Below are 13,227 nucleotides of genomic sequence, written 5' to 3' on the forward strand. Positions count from 1 at the left end.
GTTATGCCAGTTTGTGAGGTATGTTATTTTGCTTTCATGTAAATAAAGCATACTACATATTGTTGCAATACAGCACTATATATAAATAAATAAATATATGCACTACAGCACACTATATATATTATATATATATATATATATATATATATATATATACATATATAGTGTGCTGTAGTGCATATATTTATTTATTTATTTATAAAAATGTCATACCTAAACAGCTGTTTATGTAATTATGAGTAGGCCCACACAAAATCTTCCTACTTTTCATATTTTTGTTAATTGATTTTTGGAATTAATAAAATAAAATAAAATAAAATATCCCTTTGATTTTAAGTGAAATTATCGGTTTCTTTTTTATGCTTTTGATATGTTTTATGAGATTCTCCTTTCTACTGACAAACATCACTTATTAAATGTCCCACAAAATAACAATATTGGATCATAATATTATCACAAACCAATCAGTGTTTTATTGCAGCAGTGCTGTCAAAGATCTACATTTCGAAACAATAATTACATTTATACTTGATTTAACTTTGCAACAAATCACTATTAGCATTCTGCAGGGTGTCAGTTTTATCTCCTATAAACCTTCAAAGGTTTATCCGATTAGCTTTCCTCAACTGAACTGTTCGTTCGCTCGTCTTCACAGCTTGCTCATAAATACTTATTAGAGCTGTCATAACAGAAAAATAGTTCACAGGCAAACTGCTTGTCTTTATCATCAAAGTGTTCAGGAAATTAATAAGACCTATCGAAGCATGTTTGCAGCCCTGTGGCAAACATCATATTCAAAAGGATGTTTTAGATAGAAACAAACCATTTTGAGGCAAAAACACATTTGTCAGTGCCAGTCTGGAGGATATTAGCATATCGCTATACTGTAGCTCTCATATTACATCACATATCTCATACAATAGTGATTAAAAAGCAGCAGGTGATGAATCTGTACCCATATGTTATCTCTGGCCTCTGAGGTACCATACTGAAAAGGGTGTGTTATAGTGGCCAGGGCAGTCTGTGCTGAAACCCCTAGGTGATGTTCTCTCTCGGAGCAAAGTAAAGCGTGCATGACAACAGATGGCTTTCAGGATCAGTCCTTTGCACTGTGTGGTTTGCTTGCTAATTAACAGAGCATACTGTTGGTCAGTGCATAACACAGTGGCCAAGGATCTCTGGGGGGCTGCAAATGGTAATACATCCGAAACTAACACTACCTGTGACAAAACAATATCCCAGAATCGTACTCGTTGGTCCTAAATGTGCAAATACATTTATCTATATTTACCCACCCTCAAGAGGTAACCAAAAAGTTGATTTAGCTAAAATCTGAGGAATCTAAATAAAAAAAAAACAATAAAAAAAATATTTTCTTTACTGATTGTGAATCAAAACAGAATGAAAAAATAAAATAAATAAAATAAATAAAAGATAAAACAGAACAAAAAGTAAACAAAGCCAAAGCAATCAACAAACAAAACAAAAAGGTAAACAAAGCCAACACAATAAAGCAGAACAAAACAAATCAAAGCCAAACTAAACAAAACAAAACAAAGCCAAACAGCAGAACAAAAAAACAAAAAACAAAGCAGGACAAAACAAAATATGAGGTCTCACCTGCTGGGAATCACCTTCAGTGTATGGCAGCTTCGTGGACACGTGGAACATTATCTCTTTATTGTGGAAGTTGTGGTAGACTGACTCAATTCCAGTCTGACCATGTGTCACATCCAGGCCTCCACGAAAGCTTATTACAAAAGAAGGTCAAAAAGATCTGAATTACTTCATTAATATTTTCAAACTCTAAACATACCAGCTGTACAAACAACCCTTCGTCAGGCCTGGGACAGTATTCTATTCAAACAATCACAGCCATTACTCAACATATAACTCTGACTTACACCTGAAATTAAAGGGAAATTATAATATAATAAGATAACTTTGATACTGAAGCCTCCACAATCCGCCTAACCCTACAAAGTGATTTATTAATATGAATGTTGTTCCAGGATCAGAAAAAGTCCTACTTGGGTACTGTTCATGTTAAACACTGTAGGTCTATACCCTTTAAAATCATGAAGTTCAATCTTCTCTCCCAAGAACTCCAGAAACTCAACAAAAGCTGGACTTTCCTCATTGTTTCCGAATAGTTCCTCTTCTGATGTCTGCAGAACAGAGAACATTTTCAGTTCACAAACCCACAAATAATATAAATGAAGCAATCCAGGAATAAAAACACATAAAGGTGATCTAACCTGCGCAAATTTCTGGTAGATGACTCCAAACTTGAAGTTGTTGCTGATGACGTGCTCATCAAAGGTCACAATAAGTCTGGATGCCTTGAAACATATAATCAATGAGGCTCAGTGCAAAAAAAAAAAAAAAAAAAAAAACTTGATTTGTTAATTCGTTTTTTTTTCCCTATGTTTCTGTCCCAGCTTACCTTTGGGTATAAGACGGGATAAAATCGGTCCACATTCACCTCTTCACTGACAAGCTTGAAAAAGAAAAATAGTGATTAATCTAATTTACATTTTTCTAATCAAATTTTTTTTTATTAAATAATTCTAATTGCAAATATTATATATATATATATATATATATATATATATATATATATATATATATATATATATATATATATATATATATATATATATATATATATATATATATATATATAGACACACACACTTTTAATTGAATAACATTTTAATGGAATTAGTTTTTTTATCCAATGACAGCCATGCACTCAACTATTTATGTTAATGTTCTACCTTCGCCATCTGCACAACATTAGGGAACTCGGTCAGACAAGAAATTGGTATCACATCATGGTAGGTTTTAAATCTTGACCTACAATTAAAAAGACAGAAGATTTACACTTACCTCCAGCATTACAAACTATTATAATAACACCAACCAAACTTCTCAATTGCACTTCACAGACACATTCTCTGCTAATCTGTCTGAGACAAATTGCTCACGCTCCTCTATTGCAAGTAGCTTTGGATAAAAGCGTCTACTAAATGCATTAATATAAATGTAAATGTATATGTTATATTTAGCAGTAAAGACAAATAGAGGGTGAGAGAGACAGTGAGAGATGAATGGTAGTTCAACTATGAAAAATTACCATGTGAATCACTCCAGCATTCACAGGTGCACTTGTCAATTATCGTACAACCAATACAAAACATTCAAAGAGTCCATGAAAAGCTCCCTGTATAAAAGAGAGGCTTTATAGATCACTGTCTCTTGTTTCCAACCCCATCATTAAAGGGCCTCGAGAAAGGCTTTGGGTCATTAAGAATAGATGTGACCTTGTGTTTCTGCTGCCTATTTCGATCACTTAAGTCAGAACATCTTCGTAAATGAACAATGAGAGAATATGAGACAGGAGGGAGTGGACGTGAATGTTTCTTTAAAAAGTGTCTGTGACATGGTTGTGCACCATTCAGAACTAAATTGAGAATATCTTTTAAATTCCAATCCAATTTATTGAACTGGATTTCAATTGAGGTAGCAAGAAAGGATTTGTAAATTCAATGGAAGTAGCATTGAAAGGGAATAAAGGTTTGTTCCTAGACTCTATTCTTTTACTATTCAACTATTTACTGTTATATATTCCCTAAGGTATTTCAGTAACATTTGTAACAAAGGAATTAAAAAAAACACATAATTCAAAACATCAAAGCCATACTTGTTTTTTAAATCTTGGAATAGTCAAGAGTACCTAAGCAACAGTCGAAGGTGCTCCTGGTCTCCAATCACATCATACTTCACCGAGAAGACCAGGTGGCCCAGAGCACTGTCCACTGAGTAATAATTAAAGTGCTCCTGCGGGAAGAGTTATAAACGCATAAACCCTCTAAAACTCTTTACATCATCACAAATTCCTAAAAGCTCTGGCCCTGAAAGGCAGCAAGCCCAGAGAGTAATGCTACTACTAATAAGATGACTATAACAGCAATAATGAGACAAAACAACCAATAAAAACACTCCTGTTCTTATAACAATCATCTATCAATTTGCTAATTGGTGATAAAATAGTAATTCTGATTAACTTTGTCAACTACGTTAATATATCAGGTAAAGCATAAATCAATAAAACAGATAAGTAAAACAACTCTTAATAATTATTATTTATTTTCATAAAGTACCTTTCAGAACCTCAAAGTCGCTTTAAGAATGAAAACGGAAACAACAGAATTAGTGCTGTCAAACGATTAATCGTGATTAATCACATTCAACATAAATGTTTTTGTTTATTTAATATATGCATGTGTACTGTATATATTTATTATGAATATATAAAAACACACAAATGCATGTATATATATATATATTTCAGAAAAATATGTTTTGTTTATATATTAAATATACATATATAAATATATATTATGCAAACAAAATCTTTTATTTTGGATGCAATTAATCATGTTTAATCGTTTGACAGCACTCAACAGAATGAAATCTACAAATACGCATAATATATCAGCGACTTTAAATGGCCTTAAATGGTACTCATTGGTTTGATGAGGCTGAAATAGTGTGATTCTAGTTGACTTTATTATATAAAATTCCAGATTGCACATTGTTGTTGTTTGTTTTTCATTAATATGAATATTTTCAATATTGTTAATTACACTGGTTATTGCCTATAACAAGACAGACAGACAAAGAGAGATAGGTTAAATGAATAATTAAATGCATCTTGGTCCGTTTAGAATCTCACCTTGCCCAGGAAGTGCTTCCTGTAGATCTTGGCTATGCTGTTTGTCTCCAGTTTAACCTGTGATGCGGGACAAGGGGGCGGTTCCTCTGCTGTGGAGGAGGAGCCTAAATCATGATTGGTCCCTTCAATCCAGTAACCCCCAAACTGGGGCAGCAGAATGAGTGGTAAAGGGCCTGTACGACCCAATACCTGCCAGCCCACAAAAACAAAAACAACAATTTTACAACCAGTCTCTTAAACAAGAAAACACACTCATATTTACATGAAAAAAAAAGCCAAACAAGTTCGCAACCTCATGGACGCTGGGATATGGAATGTAATCTTCCTCTGTCTGTGGGAAGAATAGAGAGAGATTAGAGATGTAGATATTGTGAGCCTCTCATTCAAGTCACTTTAAGCTGCAGATGAAGGAAATATGGAGGTGCTTAAGAGACCTGTGGAGACTTATGATTCCAAACAAACCCTGAACTATGAGAACTGAGAGCATCAGATCACATGTTCTGGTGTTTTATGTTGACTTGAATGCACAGAACTGTAACAAAGTGCTTCTATATAGATTCCGTTAAATACATACTTAATATAATATATGTGAAGATATTTTATGTTCACACAAGACACGTTTACTTTATTAAGCCAATCATTTTTCTGATGTTCCTCTGATAGTAGCAGTAAATTAAAATTACAAAAAGTTCAACTTATTAATTTTAAATGCAATACTTATGGCACAAGATGCTGAAAGAGGTTTGCTCATTTAAACACTTTTTAAACAAAAATTGTATTTTAAATAAGACCTCCATCATTTTAGACTTCTACACTAAGCTGAGAATGAGGGTTAATATAAAAAACATCCATCTGTGACCAAAGCAATCCTATGTGTTTCTGTGCATATGTGATAAACACGGTGCTAAATGCAGTGTCTGTGAGAACAGACTGTAATGACTATAACACTTGATGCTAGGGATGCACCGATGTATTGACGCCGATATTTATCGCCAGATTTTTGCTTATTTTAAAGCCAACAAAAAAGTATTATCGGTACATCTCTACATGATGCTTGTTTGTGTGGCTCTAAATATACACACTTACTTTGAGAGGAGGTGGAAGAGAGCACCTCTGCTCGTCCATTCTACTGCTCTGTGTTCACAAAAAAGGTGAGGATATTCAATAAATACAGTTCATTTAAAAATATGAATCAAATTGAATTACTGTCATTCATATACATTATTAGAACAGTAAATGCCAGAAATTCAGCATTCATTTAGAACTTGAAATATATACATTTAATAATTCTCAATTTCTTCAATATTTACAACAATTTAAATACAGACATTACACAGAGAGACGCTTAAGCCTGAAACATATTCTATGCAAGTATTTAAGCTTCTAAAGCAATAACGAACATTGACATAAAATATACTTAAAATTACTTAAATATAAATTAATATATACAATTAAATAACAGCTATTTAAAATAAATTATACCACCGCCTTTAGGTTTGTTACAAGTTTAGCTTAAATGAATAAAAAACAGAATTTTGAATGTTTAGAAAAAGGAAACATACAGTAATATGAATGAGAAATAGTTTTTTTTTTTAACTATTACTTCATAATGATTGGATCTTTTTGTACTCAAATTATGATGGATCACTAGGTTCAACAGACATTAAAATGTACTGATCAAGTGTTTGTGTACTTGCATAGACTATATTTCTAACACTGTTTTCAAGAGTTTAATGACAGAGCTTAAGCTACATATATACATTTTAAAGTGAATGAGTGACATTAAGAGAGAACATTAAATATAGATGACAGATGACAGTAATAATAGGCAAAGTCTGGGAAGGTGTCACAATATTGCAGGTTAAAAAAGGTCAGAGGTCATAAAAAGTGAGAGATTGCAGGAAAAGCAACAAACATAAGACCAGAGGAAAATGTGGACTTCTCACCTGCATTCGCTCTATCATTGCAAATATATCTGATGTCTGAGAACCAGGAGGAACAGGTAAAAGAGGGGGGAGAGAGAGCAGGATGAACACAATGAGAAAGAGTGAGATCTGACAGTCTGCGAGTCCACTTGACATGGGAATGACTCTTGGCTCTTTCAGTGACAGTGGCTTTGCAGTAATGGACAGAGCTCCCTGCCTTGATCCTACGATCAACAGTGCATCAGACGACCAGATGTCCTTCCTCCCTATCATACGGTTCATCTCAATGGGAGATGAAGACTGTGAAACAGCATAATTTAGCACGGAGACAGAGCAGCTGTGAGTATGAAGGATGTGACCTGACTAGCTACAGCTGCGGTGTCATATCATTGAGTCCACAGCTCAAAATAAACCAGCATAAGAACATGTATGCATTAAAGGGAAAGTTGTTCAGAAATTATAGCCTGCATATTAGCATGTTTGCTAATGCTTTGCATATAAATGTGTTATATAGTTGCACAGGTATATTTGTAGCAATAGCCAACAATACATTATGGGTCAAAATTACCGTATTTTCTGGACTATAAGTCACACTTTTTTTTCATAGTTTGGCTGGTCCTGCGACTTATAGTCAGGTGCGACTTATTTATCAAAATTAATTTGACATGAACCAAGAGAAATTAACTAACAGAAATCATGACGTATTTTTGGACTGATGCAACTTATACTCAGGTGCGACTTCTAGTGCGAAAAATATGATATACATTTTCTTTTATACCAAAAATAATTAGTATATTAAGTAATGATCATGTTCCATGAAGCTATTTTGTAAATGTCCTACCATAAATATCAAAACAATTTTTTATAAGTAAAATGCATTGCTAAGTACTTTATTTGGACAACTTTCCCTCAGTTTCCAGATTTTCAAATATTTGTATCTCGGCCAAATATTGTCCTATCCTAACAAACCACACATCAGTGGAAAGCAAAAATTAATAAAACAACTGACACCTATGACCGGTTTTGTAATCCAGGGTCACATATAACCCTGAATATTAAACTTAACTCATCCTGAACTTTCAAAGTCAATGAGTTTTCCTTGGCAGATGACAAAAAGTTAAAAAGTGAATATTGTATGTTGAAGGTGGGATAACATAACATACTGTAGCAACACAAGAGCCACCTGGCAACCTCTTAGCAACCGAACAAACCAAAAACTATCTAACAACCTCACAGCAACACCACAGCCAATCAGAACACACAACCATCTAACAATGACCTAGCTACAACATAGCAACATCAAAGCCAATCAGAACCCTTCTGTAACCTAACAGCAACACCCCATCCAATCAGAACACCCCTACAAGCACATAACAACGCCCTGGCAACTTGGCAGCAATTTTTGCAAAGGCAAACGCTACTAAAAAGATAAAAAACTAAATCGTGTTTGTCAGAATGCAGCAGCATTTGTAATGTTTAATGCTGATAAGACTGCAGTGTAAGGTAGGACTCTGAAAAATCCTTGCCAGCAACTGATTTTTTCTCAACAAGAAATTTCACATACACAGTGAACTTGCACTTAGATAATACACTCTCACACAGTTCAGACTATCTTAAATGACTTCAATGTAACAAAACGCTGTAGTGAAACTGGAACTTCAATGTGTTTCTCCATATGGCTTGCTGATTCATCAAACACAAACACACACACATTTTGGGTGACTTACAACTTCTGTTATGTTAATGTAACTGAGTGTTTTTTAACAATGGACACTTTCAGGCCTGCTGACATTTAGAGTGCTTTCTTAAAACAAACCATATTTGAAAAGTAAATACAAAATATATCTCCACATAATTACTATGAAAAATAGATTATTATTATTACTATTAATATCAAAATAATTGACGTTTTTTTTTTTTTTTGATTGTTTTCCCTTTTTACAATGCATCAACTCATATTATTGTGATGTATTTTCATTGGTATAGGACACAAAAAATTATAATATAAGTAAAGATATGTTAAAAGGTTTGCTGAGGTAGTTTTGATGCAATATAATAAGAGTGCAATAGACATAAGAGTGCCTAAAGTTTAAGATACACCCAGTTAAATCTCTTTATAACCCAAAGTCTATCCCTAAACCTAACCATTTCCGGAATCCTTGCTTAATCTTTAGATTTTTATTAAGACATGAATAAGTCTCCTTATTTGATTAACTGTTGGAAGGTCCCATTTTATAGGTCATTTCAAGTTCTTCTATCATTGTGGGGACATCTGGTTCTCACATGCAGCTAATGTACACTTCACAGAAATACTATTTCCTAAATTCATTTCACAAACCGTTATGAATCAACCAAGCAGTGAATTTGAGATTTCTCAATATAAGAGTGAGAATTATTTCTTAACTTAGACATCCTATATAACACTATTGCATCACAAACGTGCTCGGTACACTTTGTACAGATCCCGTGAAAGTATATATGACTCAAAATAAATCAAATCTACAATTATCTTTCAAACAAATCAATATTTGAAATTCAATTTCACATTTCATTGACCATTTTCTCCCAAATTTGCATTACCATAATGCATCAAAACAATATCTTGTAAATTCACTAATTTATTATTCAAACTGTAAAGTATTTATGCATGAGGATAATATCAGACACCATGATTCTCATTACTGAATTACATCATGAGAGGAATGAAAATCAGTGAGCATACTCGATAATGATAATTAAAAACGAAATCAAAAGTAAAACATCAGAACACGTTACAGTAAAAAGAAACAATAACACTAATACATTATGTCTACAATCTAACACTTGGCCATTCTATATACACACACACACACACACAAACACTTGCACATTTAATTATGATTGATTTTTCCTCACACGTTCATACATTAAGTCTACTTACATCACTGAAGCGCCTGCGGTGGTGCATGGCAGCGAGTGCTGGAAGCCGAAACCTGTACATACTCTTAGACATGATGAAGTCAATTAAATCAGCTGAACCCTTAGAGACACGACTGTGACCGGCAATGAAACTCTCTTTCTTTCAATCTTCATATGTTCTACTCATGAGAAAAGCAGCGGGGAATGCAAGAAAAAGGCATATAGCTTCCTCAATCTGCTACAACTTCCCCTATTCTAGTCAAGCATGCCATACGAAACACCCTCTGATGAAGGACATCACTGGTACTGTAAGTGACATGTGGATGTGTGTGTGTGTGCCCAGAAGCGTCATGCCCATTCAAACCACACATGCCTCCCCTGATTCACCAGCCAAAAGGACATGCAAAAAAGTTTCTTGTATCTTTGATAACTAAAATGCACAATTAAATTGCCCAAAAGACTGTTGCATAAATCACCAATTATAAATTCTTGAAAATGCCTAATGACTGGCTTTTGAAGGTATGCTTTCTTGAAGACATGCTTTCTCAAGTGAGTCTGTGAAATCTCTCTTTTTTTTTTTTATCTAAATCAAAGACCTTTGAGTGACCTTAAGATATTACCTAAATAGCGTTACAGCAATACTGTAGAATAACATGCATTGATAAACTAGCTTTTCTTTCTTCATTCTCTAAATATCTAATGTAGTATATAGCTGCAAACATTCCCATTATATTATAGTATAACTGTGAGAAATAGCAGGCTCAAAATGTAAAATGGTGATATGACATAATGTCACAGTTGCTGAAAGATAATAACTTCCTGTTGTCACATTACGGCCATGTTGCACAACTATAAAGCATTTGCCAACACCATATTACAGAAATACTGCAACAGCATGGGTGTCATAGACAAACAGGCTGTTTAATAACCATAATGTGAGAATGTTTTATATGACAGAAAACAGCTTCGAAAATGGCTATAAAAGTGAATAATGTGCAACCAAAACAGAGTTAGGTGTGTTATTGTTGGATGTAAGACTCATTCAAAATTAACTTCTAGGTTTTCTAATATCTTCATACAAAAGTTGTTTGGTGGTGTTGTGGTAAAAGCATCCTGTTGTAACGCTGTTATTGCTCTGGGATTCAGGGGAATTTAATGTAGCATCCAAAACCACTAAATCTGGGATCATCCTCCCCCCTGTTCCCAGGATCAAGGTGTTTACAGACTCTGGAAGGCATTGGTATGGGGAACCCAGAATTTGATTCCTCTGAGGCAGGTTTCTATGTAATGCCTGTTCCCAAAAGGGAAAGAAAAATGATCAGAGGTCACTGAGACTTTTACAGATCTATTTTCATTTCAGTGTCAACTTTGTCTGAGATAACTTTACAAATAAAAACAGAGAAATTAGACAATTGTTGACTTAGGTCAACACAATGTGCAATATTTTGAGATTTACTATTGAATACCAGCATTTTTTAAGGACAAAATGTCAAACATGTGAACAAATGTGATGTCAGCAACCAACATGGTCTATAATACCTGGATCTCTATGACAGTTGCTTATCTGACAGAGAATAAAGATTTTATTAATATTTATTCATAAATATTTTGAATTCGCTTTTATTTGTTTATATTATCAGTTTTTAATTTAATTCTCGTTTGAGTCATTTAATTATGTGCTTTTTTCATTTTTATTAGCTTCTATTTAAGCTTTGATTTGTTTTTATTTCAGTTTTAGTTTTAGCAATTCTATTCTTAAACTTACGTCAGATAAAATCTCTAGTTTTTTTTCCATCAAATATTGTAAATTAGGTGTAAATGCCACGTTATGAATTACTCTTGCACTGCACAAAAATGATTCTCGTATTTCCATGCCGTTCCTTGCCATTACACACTTTAAAAAAAAAAAAAAAAAAAAAAAAAAAAAATCCGTAAAATATATGGTATAAAAACAGCAGCTATGGTTGCCAGAATTATACCATAAAAATATGGTAACAATGTTTAGTCAGTTTTACCTTAAATTTACAGTTTAATACCATAATTTAACTGATATTATTGTGTTATTGTTTAATGTTTAATAACTTTTTAACTGCTAATCCAATCTGAATACTTTAAAAAGTGATGTAAAGCATTTATCTCATTTGGATATTCAGAAGCACCGTAGTCTACGTGATTATGTCATCACATTTTGACAACACTGATTCGTCAGAAGAAACCAATGCTTTCATTCCTCTGAGCCAAACAGAAATGATTGTTGATGCTTAGCCCCACCCCCGTGCCCAGATTGGTTCAAACTGTCCCATATTAAACCAATAAGTAGTCTTTTGAACTACTACTTAACATATTGCTTTGGAAAATGAACGAAAACAAAGTGAAAGTAAAGTCTGTCGTGGGTGCGCATAACACATTTACATGAGAAAACTCAGAAAAACCACAAAAAACACTCGACAGAGTACTTTGACATAAAACAAATCAAAAACAAGGATGAAACAGTGGTACATATCTGATAAAGCACTGGGATTTATGTCTTGGGTCGCTAGGCGATGTCCCTGTAAAATCGATTCTACAGATTACAGCCAACATTAATATTATGTATATTGTGTATACTAAGTATTATATAATGATACAGTTGATAAAGATAGTTTGCACTATTTTTTTCTGTTGCACTCTGAATATCTCACTAATTTCGTGTGTAGTTTGTGAATCATTTGCACTGTTTTTGCACTAAATTGTTGAAGACAATTTCTGCAGTTGTTTTTATTATATGCTGCATAGTTTGTGTTTATTGTTCATACTCCGATTGAAAATATATATTTCTCAGAAGAAAAAAAAACTTGTTTTGTTTGGTTTTGTTATCATATAACACTCTTTCCATTTTCTTTACTCATTAAAATGTTTTTGGACACATCTCTATTGTTAGTTAACGAAATAGGCCTGTTCTTCACTTAAAAGCGTCGATAACAATATTGTAATAAATGGCTATAACTTGCTTGAGGAATGGTATATGTAAACAACATTTTATTTGGAAGTGTAAAACACCCAGACACAACTTTCTAAAGAAAAATATCCAAACTTTAGGAGTTTCAGTTTGAGTACACAGTAAAAAACATCGAACTGTTGCTTGCATTTTTCTTAAAATTCTGTAATTTCATTAATTCTTAGAGAAAACGAAAGGAAAACTGAGACTTTAATTAACTAAATTAGTTAAACTTAAACTGTAAGTTCTCATTTTTATAACTATATATGGCACTTGATGCTGACTGCTAGAATAGGTCTGAAAAACAAAGAAAAGTGCAGGAGTGTCAGGCGCCCCAAAAATGTTCTAGGTCTTTAAGGGTTAATATACCAACTTATTGAAGTAAAGAAATCTGTTTTGTAATACACTGAAAACCAACGAAAGCAGGTTTTGATGAGAAAGTCACGTGATAATACAAAGTCCATCACAAGCAGGTTTGAAATAATAGGATACACAGAAGGTACACAGTGTCATTCACACAAGCATTAAACCCCATCATGGTGAGACTCATTAAACTGAAATAGGCAAAAAAAAAACAACAACAACAACATGAACAACATTTTATGTAGCATTCAACCCTAATAAACATAACATAAAATATAAATATAAAAAAAAGTTATTTCAAAGAAAAAACTAATTCAAACAAA

The 13,227-nt window shown here is 33.2% G+C and overlaps 1 protein-coding gene across 9 annotated transcripts in view; it reads right to left on the bottom strand.

Annotated features, from left to right (window-relative positions):
- Positions 1 to 13,227, bottom strand: part of LOC113070202 (rap1 GTPase-activating protein 1-like) — a 40,100-nt gene that overhangs the window by 8,652 nt on the left and 18,221 nt on the right. For 5 of the 9 annotated variants that reach the window (XM_026243422.1, XM_026243420.1, XM_026243425.1 and 2 more), the window contains 9 exons: positions 5,828 to 5,875; positions 5,034 to 5,072; positions 4,742 to 4,930; positions 3,740 to 3,843; positions 2,781 to 2,859; positions 2,447 to 2,500; positions 2,259 to 2,342; positions 2,068 to 2,168; positions 1,621 to 1,750 (listed from right to left, as the gene is read on the bottom strand). In XM_026243422.1, coding sequence (XP_026099207.1) covers positions 1,621 to 1,750; positions 2,068 to 2,168; positions 2,259 to 2,342; positions 2,447 to 2,500; positions 2,781 to 2,859; positions 3,740 to 3,843; positions 4,742 to 4,930; positions 5,034 to 5,072; positions 5,828 to 5,875 — 828 coding nt within the window. Of the gene's footprint in view, positions 1 to 1,620; positions 1,751 to 2,067; positions 2,169 to 2,258; positions 2,343 to 2,446; positions 2,501 to 2,780; positions 2,860 to 3,739; positions 3,844 to 4,741; positions 4,931 to 5,033; positions 5,073 to 5,827; positions 5,876 to 6,687; positions 7,164 to 9,586; positions 9,879 to 13,227 lie in introns of those variants that run through there. The other 4 variants (XM_026243427.1, XM_026243429.1, XM_026243424.1 and 1 more) reach the window with 4 other exon arrangements.

Source organism: Carassius auratus, unplaced genomic scaffold, assembly GCF_003368295.1.
Source record: "Carassius auratus strain Wakin unplaced genomic scaffold, ASM336829v1 scaf_tig00003441, whole genome shotgun sequence".
NCBI classification, from domain to species: domain Eukaryota; kingdom Metazoa; phylum Chordata; class Actinopteri; order Cypriniformes; family Cyprinidae; genus Carassius; species Carassius auratus.